Source organism: Lolium rigidum, chromosome 6 (genome assembly GCF_022539505.1).
Source record: "Lolium rigidum isolate FL_2022 chromosome 6, APGP_CSIRO_Lrig_0.1, whole genome shotgun sequence".
NCBI classification, from domain to species: domain Eukaryota; kingdom Viridiplantae; phylum Streptophyta; class Magnoliopsida; order Poales; family Poaceae; genus Lolium; species Lolium rigidum.
In genome coordinates, this window is record NC_061513.1 from 338,283,552 (window position 1) to 338,306,242 (window position 22,691).

Here is a 22,691-nt window from a genome sequence, read left to right on the forward strand (position 1 = left end):
TTGATCATATTGTATCATCCTCCTCTCTTGACCCTTGAAAACTTCCTCCACACCAAACTCAAAACAAACTCATTAGAGGGTTAGTGCATAATTAAAAATTCACATGTTCAGAGAGGACACAATCATTCCTAACACTTCGGACATCACCCAAAGCTACTGAAAGTTAATGGAACAAAGAAATCCATCCAACACAGTAAAAGAGGCAATGTGAAATAAAAGGCAGAATCTGTCAAAACAGAACAGTCCGTAAAGACGAATTTTTTAGAGGCACTTAGCGTGCTCATATGAAGAAGCTCAAATTGAATGAAAGTTGCGTACGTATCTGAGGATCACTCATGAATTTTCGCTGATTTGTCTGAGTTACCTACAGAGAGATCTACTCAAATTCGTGACAGCAAGAAATCTGTTTACGCGCGTAAATCCAAATCTAGTATCAACCTTACTATCAAAGACTTTACTTGGCACAACAATGCAATAAAGTAAAGATAAGGAGAGGTTGCTACAGTAGTAACAACTTCCAAGACACAAATATAAAACAAAAATTGCAGAAATAAAATGATGGGTTGTCTCCCATAAGCGCTTTTCTTTAACGCCTTTCAGCTAGGCGCAGAAAGTGTAACTCAAGTATTATCAAGAGATGAAGCATCAACATCATAATTTGTTCTAATAATAGAATCAAAAGGTAACCTTATTTCTAGGGAAGTGTTCCATACCTTTCTTGAGAGGGAATTGATATTTAATACTTCCTTCCTTCATATCAATAATAGCACCAACAGTTCGAAGAAAGGGTCTTCCCAAAATAATGGGACAAGATGCATTGCATTCAATGTCCAAGACAACAAAATCAACGGGGACAAGGTTATTATTAACCGTAATGTGAACATTATTAATCCTCCCCAAAGGTTTCTTTATAGAATTATCAGCTAGATTAACATCCAAATAGCAAACTTCAATGGTGGCAAGTCAAGCATGTTATAGAGTTTCTTAGGCATAACAGAAATACTTGCACCAAGATCACATAAAGCATTAAAATCAAAATCATTGACCCTCATCTTAATGATGGGCTCCCAACCATCTTCCAACTTCCTAGGAATAGAAGTTTCAAGTTTTAATTTCTCTTCTCTAGCTTTAATGAGAGCATTTGTAATATGTTTTGTAAAGGCCAAATTTATAGCACTAGCATTAGGACTTCTAGCAAGTTTTTGCAAGAACTTAATAACTTCAGAGATATGACAATCATCAAAATCTAAACCATTATGATATAAAGCAATGGGATCAATGTCCCCAATATTCTGAAAAATTTCAGCACTTTTATCACAAGCAGTTTTAGCAGTTTCAGGCAATTTTGCATGCTTTGAACTAGGAGTAGAAACATTGCCAACACCAATTATTTTACCATTGATAGTAGGAGGTTTAGCAACATGTGAAGCATCATCATTACTAGTGGTGGTAATAGTCCAAACTTTAGCTACATTATTCTCTTTAGCTAGTTTTTCTTCTCTTTCCCACCTAGCATGCAATTCAGCCATCAATCTAATATTGTCATTAATTCGAACTTGTATGGCGTTTGCTGTAGCAAATGACTTAATATCTTTATCTTCATTAGGCATAACTTTCAATTTTAAAAGATCAACATCGGCAACAAGACTATCAACCTTAGAAGCAAGAATATCAATTTTACCAAGCTTTTCTTCAACAGATTTGTTAAAAGCAGTTTGTGTACTAATGAATTCTTTAAGCATGACTTCAAGACCAGAGGGTACAATCCTACTATTGTTGTAAGAATTACCATAAAAATTACCATAACCATTACCATTATTAGAAGGGTATGGCCTATAGTTGTTACCAGAATTATTTCTATAAGCATTATTGTTAAAATTATTACTTTTAATGAAGTTCACATCAACATGCTCTTCTTGAGCAACCAATAAAGCTAAAGGAACATTATTAGGATCAACATTAGATGTACCATTAACAAGCATAGACATAATAACATCGATATTATCACTCAAGGAGGAGGTTTCTTCAATAGAATTTACCTTCTTACCTTGTGGAGTCCTTTCAGTGTGCCATTCAGAGTAGTTGATCATCATATCATCAAGAAGCTTTGTTGCCGCCCCCAAAGTGATGGACATAAAAGTACCTCCAGCGCAGCTGAATCCAATAGGTTCCTCGAAGAAAATTTTAATCCTGCATAGAAGGTTTGGATGATCATCCAAGTAGTTAGTCCATGGGTAGGGCAATTCTTTACCAAAGATTTCATTCTTTCCCATGCTTGGGCAACATGTTCATTATCCAATTGCTTAAAATTCATTATGCTACTTCTCAAAGATACGATTTTAGCAGGAGGATAATATCTACCAATGAAAGCATCTTTACATTTAGTCCATGAATCAATACTATTCTTAGGCAAAGATAGCAACCAATCTTTAGCTCTTCCTCTTAAGGAGAAAGGAAACAATTTCAGTTTTATAATGTCTCAATCTAAATCCTTATAGTTTTGCATTTCACAAAGTTCAACAAAATTATTAAGATGGGCAGCAACATCATTAGAACTAACACCAGAAAATTGCTCTCTCATAACAAGATTTAGTAAAGCAGGTTTAATTTCATAGAATTCTTTAGTAGCAGGTGGAGCAGTAGGTGTGCATATGAAATCATTATTATTTGTGCTAGTGAAGTCACACAACTTAGTGTTCTCAGGAGTATTCATTTTAACAGTAATAAAAATAAACTAAGTAGAACATAATTAAATAAAGTAAAACTAGTAACTAATTTTTTGTGTTTTTTATATAAAGAAAGCAAACAAAACAGAAAATAAAATAAAGTAAAGCAAGACAATAGCAAAGTAAAGAGATTGGATGTGAGAGACTCCCCTTGCAGCGTGTCTTGATCTCCCCGGCAACGGCGCCAGAAATTAGCTTGATAACGCGTGAAGCACACGTCCGTTGGGAACCCCAAGAGGAAGGTGTGATGCGTATAGCAGCAAGTTTCCCTCAGTACGAAACCAAGGTTTATCGAACCAGTAGGAGATGAAGGCCACGTGAAGGTTGTTGGTGAAGGAGTGTAGTGCGGCGCAACACCAGGGATTCCGGCGCCAACGTGGAACCTGCACAACACAACCAAAATACTTTGCCCCAACTTAACAGTGAGGTTGTCAATCTCACCGGCTTGCTGTAAACAAAGGATTAAACGTATGGTCTGGAGAATGATGTTTGCTTGTGAAGAACAACAGAGAACAGAGAGGGCAGTTGATTGTATTTCAGATGTAAAAGAATGGACCGGGGTCCACAATTCACTAGTGGTGTCTCTCCAATAAGATAAATAGCATGTTGGGTGAACAAATTACAGTTGGGCAATTGACAAATAGAGAGGGCATAACAATGCACATACATATCATGATGACTAATATGAGATTTACTTAGGCCATTACGACAAAGTACATAGACCGCTATCCAGCATGCATCTATGCCTAAAAAGTCCACCTTCGGGTTAGCATCCGCACCTCTTCCAGTCTTAAGTTGCAAACAACAGACAATTGCATTAAGTATGGTGCGTAATGTAATCAACACAACTATCCTTAGACAAAGCATCAATGTTTTATCCCTAGTGGCAACAACACATCCATAACCTTAGAACTTTCTGTCATTGTCCCAGATTCAATGGAGGCATGAACTCACTATCGAGCATAAATACTCCCTCTTGGAGTTACAAGTATCAACTTGGCCAGAGCCTCTACTAGCAACGGAGAGCATGCAAGATGATAAACAACACATATATTATAGATCAATAATCAACTTGACATAGTATTCCATATTCATCGGATCCCAACAAACACAACATGTAGCATTACAAATAGACGATCTTGATCATGATAGGCAGCTCACAAGATCTAAACATGATAGCACAAGAGGAGAAGACAACCATCTAGCTACTGCTATGGACCCATAGTCCAAGGATGAACTACTCACGCATCAATCCGGAGGCGTGCATGATGATGTAGAGTCCTCCGGTGATGATTCCCCTCTCCGACAGGGTGCCGGAGGCTATCTCCTGAATCCCCCGAGATGGGATTGGCGGCGACGGCGTCACAGTAACTTTTCTCGTATCATGGCTCTCGGTACTAGGGTTTTCGCGACGGAGAGTTTATATAGGCGAAGGGGCAGAGTCGGGAGGCGGCCGAGGGGCCCACCCCGCAGGCCGGCGCGCCCCCCTCCAGGCCGCGCCGCCTTGTGGTGTGGGGCCACCTTGGCCCCTCTCCGTATCTCCTTCGGTTTTCTGGAAAGCTCCGTGGAAAATAAGACCGTGGGCTTTTGTTTCGTCCAATTCCGAGAATATTTCCTGTGTAAGATTTCTGAAACCAAAAACAGGAGAAAACAGGAACTGGCGCTTCGGCATCTTGTTAATAGGTTAGTCCCGGAAAATGCATCAAAATGATGTAGTAAAGTGTATGTAAAACATGTGAGTATTGTCATAAAACTAGCATGGAACATAAGAAATTATAGATACGTTTGAGACGTATCAGGCACCTTCATCAATCAAGCAAAGTACCTTCAAGACATGCTCAAGCACTTCGACATGAAGGACGCCAAGGGCATTGGAACTCCGATGCATCTCAAGTGTCAACTCTCCCTTGACGAGACCGGCAAGGCGGTGGATCCCAAGCTCTATCGTTCGATGATAGGTTCGCTTCTTTATCTTTGTGCCTCTCGCCCGGATATAATGTTAAGCGTCGGTATGTGTGCAGGATTTCAAGCAAGCCTGAAGGAAAGCCACATTGTGGCGGTCAAAAGGATCTTTCGATATTTAGTTGATACCCCACACTTCGGACTATGGTACCCAAGGGACACAGACTTTGCTTTGGTTGGCTTCACCGACTCCGATTGGGCGAGCGACAGGGTTGATAGGAAGTCTACATCCGTAGCTTGTCACTTTCTTGGGAGATCGTTGGTGTGTTGGTCCTCGAAGAAGCAAAATTGTGTCTCCGTCTCCACCGCGGAAGCCGAGTATGTTGCCGCGGCAAGTAGTTGTGCTAAAATCTTGTGGATGAGGCAAAACTTGCGGGATTATGGACTCGAGTATAGCAAGGTGCCTCTTTTGTGTGACAATGAGAGCGCAATCAAGATCGCCTACAATCCGGTTCTTCATGGCAAGACGAAGCACATTGAGATAAGGAACCACTTCATTCGAGATCACATTGCTCGCGGAAATATTGTTCTATCCTTCATTGGTACCAAGGAGCAATTGGCGGACATCTTCACGAAGCCTTCGGACGAGAAGCGTTTTATTGAGTTGAGGCATGAGCTAAATATCATTGATCCATCGAACTTTGCTTGACCGTCGTGCGCACATACCACTCTAATACTATATATCTAGATGAAAGGCACGCATGAACATAGGGAGAGTGCGGTTTAAACTTATTGAGCTATCCCTCCCCCCATAATGCATAAAGAAATCCAAAACATATGCTATTTGTCAAACAAGTGACTAATGAGCTTCATGTTGAGCTGTAGTCGTGAGTCCTAGATACATCTACGCGACCTCACACTACTATACTCTTACACAGTGGCTTCGGCCACCAACCTCATCCTTGAGGAGTTTTTCGGGTCTTTGTGTTCCCTTGTGTTTTTCTTTTGTCCTTCTTCTTTGTTATCTTTTTCTCAATGTTTTAGGAGAATCTCATCCAAGCTTTGTCTTCCTTTTTGGTTTTGCAAGTTTGGTTGTGTGTTCTCCCTTACCATCCTTGTAGTTTCCTTACCCTCCTTTTTGGTGTTCCGATGCAAAAGGGGGAGAAGTTTCTATTCGGATGGGTTTTTGCATGGGGACTTTCGTTGTTGTAGCCCTTTGGTCCTCGTTCGTTGTTTATCTCTTCTTGTGGCTACATCAACTCTATGGAGGCACCTTATGGTGAGTTTGGGTATTCTCAAGGCAAAGGTATGATAACTTCACCCAAAACTCCTTGCATGATCTTGTGTTGCCTCCATATTGTGCATATGCTAGTTGAACATGTCAAATATACTTGTAGCATGTGTGCTTGGTTTGTAAAATCTAGGGGGAGTTATGTCTCTAGGATGTGTGCATTTGTATTCAAATGCATATTCAAAATATGCACATGTCTAGGGGGAGCTTCGTCGAGCTTTTGCAAATCTAAATATCATATCATAATATCTTATGCCATTGCAATTTCTTGTGTTGTCATCAAACACCAAAAAGGGGAAGATTGAAAGAGCAAAGTCTAAACCCCGGGTTTTGTGTGTTTGATGGCAACACTTGAACAATCTCACCGTGTGCATTGAGTATCCTTGTTAGATTTGCAAGTGCACGGTGACCTCGTTGGACACGTGAAGATCGGAGGACTGAAGCGTAGCTTATAGGTTTTTCTGGTTTTGTGTGTGTATCGCGAGGTAACATGGTTGGAGAGGAAAAGAGGAGAAAGTTTTTGTCAGGCCGGTACTAATAGCGGTAGTACCGCTACCACTACTAGTACCGCCCCATGGTACCGCTCTGGAGTTCTGCGCTGGTTTTGTCCCACAGAACAGGTTACGGTACCTTTACGGTACCTTGAGCGGTAGTACCGCTTGTGAGCGGTACAACCGCCCGAGGCACCGCTTAAGTACCATAACGGAGTTACGGCCGTACCGCTCTGGTACCGCTTCGGTACCACTTGGGATCCAGTAAGGTTTGGAGCCCATTGCGGTACCTCGAGCGGCAGTACCGCTATGTGTCCACGTGGATAAGTTCTGTGGGATTTCGAATCCAGAGCGGTAGTACCGCTCCCCAAAGCGGTAGTACCGCTTAGGCAAAAACTGCAGGTAACGGTTGGATTTCGGGGGGCCTATTTAAAGGGCCCTTCTTCCCCAACACGTTTTTATCTCTCCTCTCTCTCTCATCCATTGTTGCTGAGCTTAAACCTTGAGGATCTCCCCAACCATCCAACCAATCTTGCCCAAATTTTGAGGAGTGGTGGAGGAGGCCCCGATCTATAGTTCTACCAAGAGAGATTTCACCAATACGTGCTAGTCCTTAGTGGATCTTGGTGTTAGGGTTCCTATGGTGGGATCTTGGAGAAAGTGCACCTATGGAGGCTAGTTTGGTGTTGTGCTAGCTCCATAGGTTGTTGGGAGCCTCCTTGTGGTGTGGAGCTCGCCCCAACCTTGTGAAGGAATCACCGCCTCGATTGGTGCCATAGTGGAGAAGGGGAGCCCCTTTGTGGAGCTCTCTCGAGGAACAAGGTGAGGCCTTCCTTCGTGGTGTAGCCGCCTAGCCTCTTGTGTGAGGCTAGCACCTCCTCAACGCAGACGTACTCTCTTTTGTGAGAGGAACTGCGGGAAACAAACCTCGCCTCGTCTCCGCACCATCCGGTTGTCCCGCTCCTTACTCTTACTATCTTACTTGTTCCTTTGCTTGTTGCACTTGTCTAGGATCATAGTAGGAACACCGCCACCGCTAAATCAATCACCTTTACTTTCCGCACCGCTAAAATTGAAAAAGGCTAAAACTTGACGTAGCATCCATTCACCCCCCCCCCCTCTTGTTTGCTACGATCCATTCAATGGTGAATCTGCCCCAAGTTGGAATATGGTAAGTAATTGGAGTTACATGCTGGTATCTTTGGTGGCTTAGGCGCCAAAGAGTACATGGTGATCCCATTCCACCAGTGAAAATCTGTGTGGCCTCAATTCTTGGTCTTGCTGCAAACTGTACTAAATCTCATAGGAGTACTACAATTTGGATTCGTGAAGTGGACTCTCCCACTTTCTATGTAACATCCCAATTTTTCAAATCAATAAGAAAGGTGGTTTCCAAATTTCAAATTTTAGAACTAACAAAAACTTTTATTTGAATATGGTGCTATGCATAGTGGTTGTGCATTATTGTGGGACAATGCCATTAGGATTGTTTGTGTGCTTATGCATAATACTAAAACCCTAGAGTATGATCAATTAATATCAAGAAGAGAAGCAAGAAGAAGAAAAGAAGAAAAATGAGAAATTGCAAATCACCTCACATATGGCTTATAGCCATTTTTGCCAAATCAAAACCTAGGCCAATTTTACTTGTGACAATGGTTGGGTAATGTTAATAAACACTTAAGAAACACTTTTGAATCAAAGAAACTCAAATCAAATCAAAATCAAAAGCAAAAACTACTCACATGAGATAATGGTCAAAACTGCCACTTATCTCATGATGCCCACTTTGAGCCCTTGGATTAAGAGTTTTCTAAACTAAAACCTCCCAACTCTTTGCACCTCATCCAAGACCTCATCAAGGTGAACAACTTTGGTAAAGAGCACCTCTGCAAATTCTTGCTAGATTCCAAGTTATGATCAAGCAAAGTAGCAACACCAAAACAGATTCTAGATTGTGCCCTTTTTGAAATTTCACAAAGCAACTCAATTTTGCACCCCACCACCACCATTGTGTCTCAAATATTATTTGATTCAACTCCACCAAAAATCTTTGCAAAATTCCAAAATTCCTCTCTTGCGGCCATTAACACAAACACTTGGTGAGCACAAATCTGCCAACTCCTCTCACCCTTTTAACCAGCAGATATTGGCCTAAACCATCTTGCTCAAGTCAGCAAAGACACTCTCCTCCATCCTCTGGACCAAAGCCAAGCCTCAGAGAGCAAGTACCTGCATGATATGATCACCATCTTAACCATGTCGTGGCATGACAAGCTCTCACCATGCCATTCACCTCTCCTCTCCCATCCATCGTGCACCACCATGTCAGCAACCTTCCCCTCACTCCCCTGGACCCGTTGGACACAGCCATAGCTCGAGCCAATGCCAGCAGCAGCCAGCCACGACGCGCCCAGTGACGTCCAGCACGCGCTAGAGCACGCCACGACACGCCCCGGAGCGCGCCAGAACATCGTCGCCCCTCGTCACGCTCGTACTCCCCTTGACCCCTCCGCGCACACATGCACTCCACAATGACCCAACAACTCCCCAGACACGCTCACCTGCACCGGAGAGGACGGTGGTCGTCGTCACCGTCGATGACTTCCGCCTCGGCACTGAGCACTCCCATCAACCTCCTGCTCGCGTCACTGCATGGTTTTCCTCGCTGTCAAGCTCTCCATGCTCGCAAGGACGTCGCCAACCTGCCTGCATCATCGCCAGCCCCTCTGCGCCCCTGTAGCGACGACGCCATGGTCGACCTCATCCACCGAGCCGCAGACCTCGACGCCGCTATAAATAGAGGACTCCCGCGCCTCCAATCCTCACAGCACTCACCTCCCCTCTCCTCTCTGACCCTCCTCGACCATCTCCCTCTCCACATTGCCCACCGTAGCTCGCCAATTTCATCACCGGAGCCCGTGAAGCCGCCGCGGAAGGAGGAGAAGCTAGGAGCCACCTCCGACGACGCCACTTGTACCTGGAGCCTCGCCGTCATCTACAACGCCGCTGCAGCACCTCGCCGACGATCGCCGCACCGCCGGTGAGCTTCCGACCCCCTGCCCTTGCTGCGCCAGTGAGCTGCGCTCGTCGCCGCCGACGACGCACGCCAGCCATTAGATCATGATCTAATCGTGCGTCCCAGAAAGAAACATACCGCTTCGCTGTTTAAGTCACGCTGACAGGTGGAGCCCACCTTGTTAGGCAGCCCACGTGTGCGAGACGCGCTGCTGGGCTGGCTTTGGCCTTTTCTTTCTCTTCGGCCCGTTAAACCGTTCCCGCCAAGCCCAGTAATTCAAACTTTTATTTTTAGTTTAATTCAAATCCTTTTCAGATGCCATTTTCAAATTTAAGTTTAGGAAGATCCACTGGACCAAATTTTATGAATTTGGTATTGTTGGAAAGCTTGTGAAAAGCTCTAACCAACCCCACTGGTCTCAACCCTAGCACCTTTGTAGAATCAGTGCAGCAAAAATAACAAGGCAGAGCCTTTTCCAAATTCAAACATTTATTAAAAATCAACCATAAGTGATTTTGAGTTGATTCCAACTCTCATAAATCACATTTCACATACTCTAAATGTTTATGAAAAAAGATAACATAGTTGTTTGTATGATCATGGGCTAGAGCAAAAGAATGCCTATGTGGCTATTTCTAGTCCATTTAAAATTATCCAAAATTATTTCTTACATAGTATGAGAGGTTCCCTCTCATTTAAATCATGTTCCTAAGCAATTCAATATGAAGTGTTGACTTTGGTATATAGCATCTCATAGTGGATTACTTAGAGACATTAAATTGTTGCAATAGTAGTGTTAAAATTGCATGAGGTTTAGTACCTCATTTAAATCATCTTTTTTCTCAAATGATAAAAGTGAAGTGTTGACCTTGGTCAACATGATCCCACCCTTATTATTTGAGTAAATTAAATCTTAAGAATATTCAATGAGAGGAAATTATTTCTCTTACAAGTTTTCTTAAAACACAAGTCAACCCCCCTTGTGATTAAGGTGGTGATGCTAGAATAGCTTGTGTGAACCATTTGTGTGTTTAGTATAGCCCTTAAGATTTGTTTGGTGATTGTATACCTCGTATCCGTTTATAGACGCTAATACCGAGGAATACCAGGAGGAGGAGGTCTACTACCAGGAAGAAGAAGAAAGCTTTGATCACTGTACCAACCAAGGCAAGCTATACTCTTGCAAGTTACCCTAGTGCAAGCTCAACTTGAGCAAGGCACTCGTACCATACTACTTTGTGTTTACTTTACAAGTCCCAGTTTTTATCTCTCAAAGCTTTTACTTTGATTTGCAAGTCATACTTTTTTAGTTAACTTGAGTCTAGATAAGGACTAGTGCAGGAACATCAAAGTTAGCCTAGAGAGCTACAAGTTAGTTAGCACCCCTCATGCCTAGTTGCTAGTGCTAAACTAAAAGTGACTACTCTAGCTGGAAACATGTGAAACTTGTGATTTTGAAAACCTTGGAATGATGAGTCATTCTATTGAAAGATTTTAAAGGTGAATGTGACTTGGATGAAATGGTGATTTTTGATGAAAAATGATGATTGGGTTCGGATGCGATACCATTTCAATTCTTGAGTACCCCCACAATACCTGATTATGGGTAAGGCTTTAGCTGGAAATTTATGTGTCTTAGTATGGGTTCCCTCTGAACAAGCGTCATAGATGTTATGCCGAGGCTGCCTCCGTTGAAAGTGAAATGACGTGAAAAGAGTTGAATATACTACCCAAGCCCTGTGCAGTTCCCAGGATAGTAGTTGGTTATCACTGGGAGGCCAAGCTCATGGGGAGAGGTGCCTATACTAGGATATGTAAGTGAAAGGTTAATGGTTGATGATCCGCATACTGAGTTATGATTATTCAGGGTTATCCCTGACGGATATAATCAAATGTTGTGGCACAAGTGTGCAACCTCTGCAGAGTGTAAACCTATTCGAATAGCCGCGTCCTCGGTCATGGACAGTTGGAAAGGCCATACTGTTCCGTCATCAGAACTTTCCAAAAGGTGACTTGTGATTTGAACTTGAAAAGGTGACTTTGAATTGAATCACAACAGAGTTGTGGGAATGACACTAATGTTCCCACTTGAGTTAGGTTAGGCAAATGAAGGGTCTTGGTTTACTAAATGCTTATGAAATAAAACTAGATTTATGCAAATGAACCTAGAGCTTAGAACACTCTCACTAAAACTGTTAGTACTTACACTAGTATTAGTTTGCGAGTACTTGAAAGTACTCATGGCTGTGTCCCTGGCTATTCAAATAGCCAGACTATGAAGAGGAGCAGCAGTATCAGGATGACGGACAGCAGGACGTCTATGACAACTAGGAGCTTCTCCTGACGTCATTCGTTGCCTGTGGAATAGATGAACTCGACTACGTACTCCCGCTATGTGTTATGTATTGATCCTTAGATCAAGTGTTGTAATGAGACTCGATCATGTGATCCTTTTTGTTGTAAGACTATTATGATATTGTAATGAATAATGTGCTATGATATGAACTTATTATGCCTCGCAAAAACAATCGTCCTGGGATTGCGATGTATGGCATAATAGGCATCTGGACTTAAAAATCCGGGTGTTGACATTCTAGATATGTGAAGTTGAATGTGAATGCATCCTTTCAGGCTGATATACAAGCTGGAGCGACTGCAGCGGTGATACTGGACTCTCGAGGTAAATTTATTGCAGGCTCATGTGTCTATATCCAACATGTTGATTCGGCGGCTTCAGCGGAAGCAATAGCAATGCGACGGACTTGCACTCGCAGAAGGTATTGGTTGCTATGCAGTTCAGGCCTACTCAGACGCAATGGAGGTGGTGAATGCATGCAATGGCGAGGATATATGATGGAGTTCCTTGGCATCAATTTATGTCAACTGTATGGCATCGGTAGCAGTTATAGGAAATGTCGATTTTAAACACTGTCTCCGGGAAACGAATGTAGTTGCTCATACTTTGGCTAGGTTTTGTTTTGATTCGAAAAATTCTTGTAATTGGACAGATGAGCTCCTGGTTATATTGTGAGTAAATTTATGGACGATGTAATTGTTATCTAATACTACCTCCATCCTAAGGCTTAAGATCTATATTTTTTTAGAAAGTCAAACTATATTAAATTTGACCAAATTGTTATAAAGAATCATTAACATGCAAAACACAAAATTAATATTATTAGGTAGATAATAATGAAATATATTTTCATGTATATATAAAATATTATATTTATTGATACGGAGTAAATTATTCTGAAAATTTGGTCAAAATTTACTTGCTTTAATTTTTCTAGAAAAACATAAACCTTAAGCCTTACGATGGAGATACAAAAGTTGACACGGTGGCCTTCAGAAAAAAAGAAGAAGAGTTCCTGACGAATCCAAAGCCGAAACCGCCACGGAAATAGGCGCCTCGCAACCGCCTCGGCGCCCCACTTCATATAAACAACGCAACCGCCCGTTGCCTCGGTGCCACTTCTTCCCTGTTCCCTCCTCTGCTCCTTGATCCAGATACACACGCGATCGCCGCCTTCTCCACCAAAACCCTAACGCCGCCGCGCCCTCCCCGTCGCCGCGCTTCCGCTAGACAGGGATCGCCGCCATGCCGATCTCCTCCACCCTCTCGGCGCGCCTCGGCCCCGGTCCGGCACCGTCGCCGTCGCCCTCCCCCGCGCCCGCGCCCGCGCGGTGGAGCCCCTACGCCCGCCCCTCCGAACCCCGCGGGGACGGCGCCAAGGCCAGCCGCCCCGCTATCCGCCTTGACCCCGCGACGGCGAGGCTCCTCGGCCCCGCGCGCAAGGCTCCACCAGGCCGCAGATCGAGTTACGCCGCGGAGGCCCCCGCCCCGACACGACGGCGGCTTGCAGACGAGAAGTCGGATCCGAAGCCGGCGGAGACGAATCGGAAGCCGAACCAGGAGCCGCGCGTACTGGAGAGCTGCGGCGGTTTCGCTTTCCTCTGCGCCCTCGCTGGTCATACGGAGGTGCGTGTTTCCCCTGCCCCTGTTCGACCTATCGTAACGTGTGTGCTGTTCGACCTAGATAATGTATCGTGCAGAATTAGCCTATCCCAGATCGCAAAATACAATGGATCTGATCATGACCTAGATAATGTATCGCGGGAAAGTAGCCTATCTCATCGTAAAATAGAATGAATTTGCTCTTGACTAGATAATGTATCGCGGGAAAGTAGCCTATCTCATCGTAAAATAGAATGAATTTGCTCTTGACTAGATAATGTTTCGCGGGAAAGTAGCCCTATCTCACATCGCAAAATACAATAGATCTGCTCATAGACAATGTATCGCGTGAAATTACCCCTATCACACATAGCAATATACAATGAATTTGCTCATGACCTAGATAATGTATCGCCGGGAATTAGCCATATCGCACATCGCAAAATACAATGAATCTGCTCATGGCCTAGATAATGTATCCCAGGAAATTAGCCCTATCCACATGGCAAAATACAATGAATGTGCTCTGTTTCAGTACTTATATGCTTTGCGACAGGCTCTAATATTTTGTTGTCTAATTCTGCAGGCTATCACTGGCATCTCTATGCCGACTGGTTCTGACAAGCTATACTCCGGCAGCGCCGATGGCACAGTTCGCCTATGGGACTCCAACTCTGGCAAGGTAGCAGGGCAATCCGTTCTCAACACTTCCTTCAGATTCTTTGTGCACGGTTCAGCTTGGGGTTGCTTCTCCACCGATTCCCCCATTGCCTGCGGTGGTTCATCTGTGCTGCCAGTGTGATCAATTGGGGAGTAGGTCTGCTTGCTTGAGGTAGTCGATGTGTCAGTGGGATCAAATCGTGCATTGCTTGTGATGGTTGATAGGTGCGGTGCTTCCTGATCGATCAGTTGGGGAGTTTAGCTTGTTCCTCATGGTGATTGGTGTCCATCGGTTCAAATTTGGTTGCCGTTTGTCACGCCTGCAGTTATCAAGATGCCGGACTGATCTTCCTTGAGGCTCTTCACCTGGTTCCGTTGATCAGAATGCCCGTGATCAGTTTCTGGAGGCCATCAGGCTGGTTGACTGACAAGCATGATCAGCTTCAAGAAGCCATCAGGCTGGTTGACTGACAAGCATGATCAGCTTCAAGAGGCCATCAGGCTGGTTGACTGATAAGCAAGGCTCGCTTGGGTTACCTTTCTTATCTGAATGGCAGATGACACGTGTTCTTGTAAGAGTATTAGTAGTGAGAAAAAGGGTAAATAAAAGGAACAGGAGAGAAGAGCCTTAAAAAAAGAAGAGAAGATTAAAAAAAAGGAGAAAAATTAGAGAAAATATTGTTGTATAGCAAAAAAAATAGAAAAAAAGAAAGAGAGATTCTAACCTGTTCCATATTGCCCTTTTTATTCTTAATGTTTCTGCAATAGTGCGTTGATATCATCAAGATGAGAGGCAAGATCAGCTGCATGATTACTCAGGACAAGTGGGTTTTGTTTGGAATCCCAAAATCAGTGGAGGTAAAATATTCTAAATATTTGATTTCATTAGGAGTACATGCCAACTTTGTGCCATATACTGTGTGGCGCTACTGGGTGTTAAACTATCAGTCTTAGTTGTTCCACTGATTTGTAGGCATGGAACATACAGACAGGGATGAAACTAAGTCTCCAGGGACCTTCTGGGCTTGTTTGTTCTATGACTATCAAAGATGAAATGCTATTTGCTGGCACGGGGGATGGTCGCATCATGGCTTGGGAATTTCCTGCTAAGGAGAACAACTTGGGACCAGTGGCAATCCTCAGTGGCCATGAGCGTCAAGTGATTTCACTTTCTGTCTCAGCAACAAGACTTTACTCTGGCTCACTTGACAAGACAATCAGAGTACGAAAATGCTGCAGACCTGCTTATTTCTGTTGGTTACTAAATACTATGCATGCATCTGATATATTCTTGGTAATATCAGGTATGGGACCTTAAAACTCTCCAGTGTGTTCAAACACTCTCTGAGCATAAAGCTGCTGTTACTTCGGTGCTTTGTTGGGATCAGAAATTATTATCATGCTCCCTGGACAAAACCATAAAGGTCTGGTCTGCTTCAGAGTCTGGAAACCTTCAAGTCACGCATACCCATTCTGAGGAGCATGTAAGTTCCGCAACTTTCGTTGTATGAATTATGCCATCAATGTTATTTTCTCAAAACTTTATTGAACTTCCAAACAGGAAGGCTTATAGTAGCTGTAAATTTCTGTTTTTGTCAGTGCTAAGATTATACTATAATTATTTAGTTTGATTAAGCTGTGTTGAATAGTTATGGCATCTGTATATCTTTAGGTGCGGGAACTAAATGAGTACTAATTTTAGTACTAGGTTAAGTAAATATTTTATGGTGAATATGAGTAGCCAGAGGACATACACCATCATGTCTAAAATTATTTACTGATTTGGACTTGCTATGCATAACTACACTGTTATTTACTTAGTTTTCTTTGCTTTATTCAGTGTTTGCTTGAATGTGTGTTACTGGGTTGAGCAGTTTCCATCTTTTCTCAAGTGATGTCACAATTCAACCCTAGCTGCAGTTATTTGTCAAAACTCAAGTGGAAGATTTTTTCAGAGTTCTTGTCGCTTGATCAGTCTTTTATGTTATTCTATCGGTGCATGACAGTCTTTATTGCTGGAAGTTGTGACTCTATCTGCATTCAGTCGAGCAATATAGTTTTCGCAAGCTGGCCTTTGTTACCTGTTTGGTTGTATGTGTTCTTGGTCTGCTGGGAGTTCATCTTGTATTATTGAGCAGCAGATACAAGGTTAACCCTGACAGAAGCTCTTTTATTGGGACATTTAGTTGGTTGCCATCAGTCTTTTGAGCACATCTGTTTCCCTGAAGAGTTAGTGTGGGGGTATCAGATAGAGATGTATCAGCAATGACGGACTGGTTATCAAGACTTCATAGTGATTAGTCATAATACCGCAATAGTCTGTTCATCCCAAATTCTGGATATTGTTCTTGATATTTGTCCAGTATTCTTGCGAGCGCTGTGCACATATGTCAATGTTACTTCCCATCCTTGATTTTCTGAACACCTCTCTTACACGGAACAAGTTAACGAGTCTACTTCTTTAAGCTGTGTTGAGCTTTCATGATATTATTGGCCTTGAGAAATTTCTGCTTTATTATGGTGCCTGGGTAATGGCTTGTTTATGAACTTACTTTGTAACAGTAAATACATTCTTTCTGTGTTGCTAAACCTGCATCCACCTTCTGTTGCAGGGATTGCGCACCCTCTTCGGCATGCATCGCGTGGGAAAGATGCCAGTTTTGTTCTGTTCCTTACACAACAGCAACTGCATCCGCCTGTTTGACCTGCCATCGTAAGTAGCATTGATAAAAATGTTCTGTCAGTTGTACCTCATGGCCTCAAATTACTTCCTTACTGAAAAAGCAGCCCCATAAACCAACACTGCATCTTGTCTTTCAGGTTTAACGAGAGGGGCAAGCTTTCCTCCAAGAAAGAAGTGAAGACCATCGAGCTCGCTGCTGGTGGGCTGCTCTTCACTGGAGATGGTGCTGGCGAGCTGAAGGTTTGGGTATGGGCGCCCCAAAACGAGGTGCCCCAAACACCGGCGCTAACTTAAACATCAGCCGAAGAGCAACTACTCTTCTCATGATGGATGAGCTATGCTCCATCGCTCTATCGATGTAAATTATCACAGGCTTCACAGCTCTGTAATGTCATAATGTAAATAAGAGCAGCCTAGGCCATCTCCAAGGCCTCTTGAGTAGTAAATGATTCTTTGCACTTTTCCACAACTACTAGCTTGAGTTGCGTGCCATGCTACAATGTCCTGTCCAATTAAGCGTTTGCTACGCATAGGTAATACGTCAGGACTGTATGGGAGAGATCCACATTGACAAGCCTCTACCTTTACAAGAGTCCCAAACCGTGCATGGTTGCCCCGGAACATCACTGCCTAACTCGATTTGACCTTCCCCTAAAAAAAGCAACTCATACAATCGAATGATAGGCTCTAACTTGGGCTTGCGTACATGTGATGGTAACTGCTAATCTATGACCGACCGCCTTTTATTTTGGTCAGCAGTGGTGCTTACCTTTGCTGGTTTGCTTCATGAATCAATACACAGAACGTGATGTGCTAGTGCATGCATTTGGTAAGTGCTGAGAAAATAAGCAAAAGTTGCGGTCGACTGCTCTCTACTTATTGCAGGGAACCTGAGCATGTACTCCAATGCTCTCAGGTGCTCCACTATTGACAAAATTGGCATTGCCTATCCAAGCATGCCAGCGATAACTCATTAGCGCCGATGGTAACGTTTTCACTAATTTCTCGTCGGCAGACTCAAGATGCGCCAGGTCAAACTGAAACTGCACTCTGAAGTTGTGTGCAGTTTTACAAGATGCTGTGACGTGACCTATCCGTGTCTTGTTATCGGCGTCAAATGGTAGTTAATCATGGAATGGCCCTGTATTTTAAGGAGTTGCCAGGAGACAACTAAGAAACACGTCTCAATCTGTGCCGAACCCAAAGCAACGATCAAACGTCTGCTACAAATGACGGTGCCCTTTTACAAGCAAAGGAACGTGGCATGAGTTGTCGTCCTATATGTTCTTTCCATGGGCGCCCATTGTCTGGTAGTACACTGTACACAGGAGGAGTTGCATATTTCTGTTCACAATTAATGGTTTGCGGCGATTAAAGCTCCAACTATCACATGATTAACCACTTAGAGAATTTGAATTTTCAGGAGAAACCCCTATAATTATTTAACATCTATAGAACACTGCATTTATCCAAAAGAGCATTTTGACTTGTGACTTGTGAGTGAATAATTTGTTAAATTTTAGTTTGTCAAATTTGCGATTACACCAAAGTAAAAAAAAAAATAAAGGATTCTTATAGAGTGGTTTGAGTGGATGTCAGATTTCCTACAAAATGTTGTGAAAATGACTCCTTAGTAAAAATTCCTACGGAATTCAATAATACTCCCTCCGGACTTTATTAATCGACGCAGCTGCTACCTAGGTTCAAGTTGAATCACACTACACTGCGCGTCAATTAAACTCGACCGGAGGTAGTACAAAATGAAGGCCCCCTTTGACTCTTAGGATTCTCAAAACATTGGAATGCGAAAATTGTAGAGTTGGAGTGGCATGTCCTCTACAATCTTATAGAACTAAAGAACAACAAGAGTCTGGAACAAAGTTATTTGGTTCCACAAGAAAAACAAAGGAATTGTAACAAGAGACCTTAGTTCATGGAATGACCCTCCAAAATCGAGTGCATAGGAATCCTTTGGAAAAATTCAAGGATTGTAACCCATGTGAATCAAACGACATTCGAAGGAATAAATCCTAAGGATCTAAATCCTCCCAAAGTTCGGTAGAATTCCGTTGAATCAGAGGAGCCCTAAGCAACCATCATATATGAATCCTCTAAAATTCCTAGGATTTTTTTTTTGATTCAACATCAGGTCGGCTCAGGGAGGAGCAGCGGCGCTCCGTCGACACGGTCTGGAGGTTGAAGACGAAGGTTTCTCTTAATGTTAGGGACTTTGTTTTGCAAAAAAGTAAACTCAATGGATTTTCATAGGATATGAATTATCCATAATTACTATGGTTTGCTTTGCTACATTACTCCTTTGGTTCAAAGGAATTTCAAAGGGTTAGAGGAATTGAAGTTTTAAGATCCTTTTTCTACGTTGGTTGTTTTATTCACATGATTCGAATCATTAACCCCCCCCCCCCCCCCCTCCAAGTACTCCTTTGGAGTCTATTTTGGAGGGAATTTTATATCCATACAATTTGGTAAAATTACTTTGCTTTTTCTATGGTGTCAAACACTCTTTGATATTATTTATTTTGTAGTTTTCAGACACTATATGACTCAACATTGCATACCAATCAAACTAGTGTTCCTATTTCTATGGTTCGAGAATTCAATGAACCCTAGGGTTTCTAGCAAGAGGTTAATTTTTTTTCTTTGTGCCTATGACAACTATGACATGCACATAGAAATCTCTCTGGAATATTCTTTTGTTTTCGTGTGGTGTAACCAAACAAATTGTTGTAGTAATTCATGTCTTTTCGGTTCATGTAGGATTCCAGATCTCATGACATCAGAGAAGGGGTCATACAATCGAGAGAATAATTATAGGGAAACAACATGTAATGTTCCATTGTTCGTAAAAATAAACAATCATTGCAACAATGGTCTAGAAAAGACATGAATTACTCCTAGAATTTGCTTGGTTACACCACATGAAAACACTGGTGTAGCTTTCGATCGATATGCACACTTTTTTATTTTATATATTCCTATACATCGATGGGTACATATGGAGATTTGAGGTGGATAGAACATATTATTAGATGGACATATTATTACTAACGTTTACCACCTACTACTCGTCTGTCCACGTTAATCCACTAACTTTTGATCGAGCTAGCAACAGTTAAGTCTAGTTGAAGATGTCCTGTCCTGGAGAGAGCAGTTTCTTGGGGTCGTACTTGTCCTTCATCTGGACGAAGCGGTCCCACTTGCCGCCGAAATGCCGGACCCAGTCGCCGTGGGTTGTGTAATGCGCCAGGTACTCCTTGTACCCGATCCCGGCGAGGTCGCAGAAGCGCAGGATCTTCTGGTTCTGCGCCTGCAGCCGCTTGAGGTCGTTGGCCACCGAGGAGAAGAGCATCGACACCGCGTAGAACACCTCCTCTGCAGGCGTCACCGCCGACATGCTGTCGTCCCACCTGAATTATATAACGGCCGGAGCCGGTCAGACCAGACGTCGGCGAGCAAATGAAGTGCGCGCGTGATATATATGATCATGTCATGCATGCATGGTCAATGCCTACTTGGATTTGTTGAGCGGGTAGATGACCATAGGCCCGGCGATGTCGGTGCCCTGGAGGATGCCGCCGAAGACGCCGCGGTCGAAGTCGGCGATGCGTGAGCGGGGCACGAGCACGTTGAGCCACGGGTGAGGGACGCGCCACAGCCCGAGCTTCTCCAGTGTCATTTCCTCGCCGTACACCCGGTCCAGGAACTCCAGGTACGACGCGTCGCGCACGAAGGAGAGCCCCTCCTCGAAGCGCAGCTCCGCCAGCACCGACTTGAGCGCCTGGTCCACGGACGCGGCGGTGGCGTTGTCGTAGTTGAGCGTCGCCTCGATGACGTACACGTTGGTGGCGTTCTTCGCCGTGGCGCGGGCGACGATGCTCGCGACGTCGGCGTCGGAGAAGAACGTGCCAGAGTTCTTCAGCGCGGCGGCGAGGCCGTGGATGACGAAGGCGGAGCCCTCGAGGTAGCTGAACTGCCCGATCGAGCCGTCCGGGCGGGGAGCGATGAGCTTCTCCTGGTCGGCGGAGAAGGTGGCGAAGTCGGTGTAGACGAGCCGCGCCCACTTGGCCCGGGCCGGCGCGGGCTCGAGAGCGATCCGGGCTCGGACGATCACCCCGAACTGGCCCAGCCCGCCCAGGACCGCGTTGAAGAGGTCCGGGCTGAGAGACTTGGAGCACGTTTTTGTTTTGCCGTAGCCTGCACGCGTGCGTTAATTGCACCAGTTGTCAACTCGAGCAGAGGAGTAAATTCTATTTAATTAACGGCGGGAAATGTCAAAGTCAACGCGTAGTAAACCGAGCCGGCAGCAAATCTAATGAAAGACGGCGGCGCCGGCCGGTAAAGCTGGTGAGGTGCTCGCCAATGATAATTTTTGGGCAGGATTATTAATTTTTGACTATTTTTATACCGTCCGAAAATAGTAAAAAAAATTACCATAAAAAGCATAGCGTGTGCATACACGGGCCTATTTGCCGTGTAAGCTGAGGTGCTTCATCAATGGCGAGTTGCACCGGAACAAGCTAGCTGGTGATCAATGGCAGGAACGACGCAAGTGTGTGGGGCACGTTACTAGCAAAAGAAAGCGTTGCTTGTCATCGCGGTGCATGGGCACCGTAACGTGCGCGCGTACGTACCGGTGATGACGTCGAGCTCCAGCACGTTGGAGATCTGCGGGCCGTGCCGGAACGTCTGGCCGCTGAGCCCGGCGTTGGAGAGCGTGCCGCCGACGGTGAGGTGGAGGTAGTCCGTCCACGACCGCGGCGCCACGCCGCGCGCCAGCGCCGCCCGCAGCACGTCGATCCACATCTGCTCGCCGCCGGCGTCCACGTAACGCCCGTCCGACGACACGTTGATGCGCGCCGGCGCGGCGCCCAGGGACGGCATGTCGACGACCACGCCGCCGGGGGCCAGGGCCTGGCCCATGGTGGAGTGGCCGCGGCCGCGGAAGGAGATGGTGTACGGCCACTTGGGGTCGGAGTGCGCGGCGCGGAGGAGCGTGGCCACGTCCGCCGGGGCCGACGGGAGGAGCACGGCCGCCGGGAGCGCCGACGTGATGTTGCCGAAGTCCGTGGAGGCCGCCAGGGTGACGCTGGGGTCGGTGCGGAGCCTGCCGGCCTTGACGAGCGCGGCGAGCTCGCCGGGCCACGTCGGGGCGGCGGCGCCATGGACGCCGCGCGGTGCATGGGACGTCGTCGCGGCGATTAGCGCGACGAGTAACACGTGAACGATCGCCATTAGCGGGACTCGTTTAGGCGCGATAAGGCTGGCCTGGCCTGGCCGGAGAAATCTTTGGGGGGTGGGAGAAACGTGACGATGTTATCCGTTTGAGGTGTTTTGCTCTCTTCGCAGTTGAACACCCTATATATATAGGAAGATCCATCTCGGGTCGGTGCAACATATACGTGTGCTCTAATTCTGTCTCCAAGTTGCTGCTACAGTCAATGCTCATTCTTTACAGGAATGTTAGTAAGGTGCTCATAAAAATGTCCATGATCTAATGGCTCATATAACTGACCATGAACGAGGTTTTAAGGGTTAATATGGACTTCATTTGCAGAGGTATAAATAGAGAAGGAAATTATCCTAATTGTTACGTTACTTTTGAGACTTGAGTATATACAAGGAAACAAACCAAGCTAATTAATGTTACTTTTTTTGCTTACAATATAACATTAATTTTACTAGGAAAACTACATAGTGTGCAGAAATTCAATTCGGCTCCCGGGTGCGTATGATCTCTCTACTAAAAAAACATATTTCGAAAAATTGATATTTTTTACATGTATATCTCCATAGTATATGTGCGTTCGTCAAGTTTCACAAAAAACCAATATATTTTGTGGTCTATATAAAAAAGAGAAAACTGATTGTGTGAAAACCATTAAATTTAGCACTGAGTATCTTTTTACACACGTTACATGACAAGTCAATTTTTTATGAATGTAT

The 22,691-nt window shown here is 44.4% G+C and overlaps 2 protein-coding genes across 2 annotated transcripts; one reads left to right on the forward strand and one right to left on the reverse strand.

Moving 5' to 3' along the window:
• Positions 1-12,927: 12,927 nt before the first annotated feature.
• On the forward strand, positions 12,928-17,199 carry LOC124661313 (zinc finger CCCH domain-containing protein 17-like). The gene is made up of 7 exons (XM_047199178.1): positions 12,928-13,411; positions 13,974-14,069; positions 14,816-14,905; positions 15,021-15,269; positions 15,352-15,531; positions 16,660-16,760; positions 16,868-17,199. The coding sequence occupies exons 1-7, from the start codon at positions 13,031-13,033 to the stop codon at positions 17,022-17,024; spliced, it is 1,254 nt and encodes a 417-aa protein (XP_047055134.1). The 5' UTR covers positions 12,928-13,030; the 3' UTR covers positions 17,025-17,199.
• Positions 17,200-19,866: 2,667 nt separating this feature from the next.
• On the reverse strand, positions 19,867-21,980 carry LOC124668126 (cytokinin dehydrogenase 1-like). The gene is made up of 3 exons (XM_047205320.1): positions 21,380-21,980; positions 20,261-20,942; positions 19,867-20,155 (listed from the first exon to the last, which is right to left on the reverse strand). The coding sequence occupies exons 1-3, from the start codon at positions 21,978-21,980 to the stop codon at positions 19,867-19,869; spliced, it is 1,572 nt and encodes a 523-aa protein (XP_047061276.1).
• Between the last annotated feature and the right edge of the window lie 711 nt (positions 21,981-22,691).

Bases quoted from the DNA above. Each gene is read 5' to 3' on its own strand.
- LOC124661313 (XM_047199178.1), top strand. From the start codon at position 13,031: ATGCCGATCTCCTCCACCCTCTCGGCGCGCCTCGGCCCCGGTCCGGCA. The intron at 15,270-15,351 runs GTACGAAAATGC...TGGTAATATCAG, and splicing joins CACTTGACAAGACAATCAGA to GTATGGGACCTTAAAACTCT. The intron at 15,532-16,659 runs GTAAGTTCCGCA...CTTCTGTTGCAG, and splicing joins ATACCCATTCTGAGGAGCAT to GGATTGCGCACCCTCTTCGG.
- LOC124668126 (XM_047205320.1), bottom strand. From the start codon at position 21,980: ATGGCGATCGTTCACGTGTTACTCGTCGCGCTAATCGCCGCGACGACG. The intron at 20,943-21,379 runs GTACGTACGCGC...GCACGCGTGCAG, and splicing joins GGAGCTCGACGTCATCACCG to GCTACGGCAAAACAAAAACG. The intron at 20,156-20,260 runs GTAGGCATTGAC...TATATAATTCAG, and splicing joins TACCCGCTCAACAAATCCAA to GTGGGACGACAGCATGTCGG.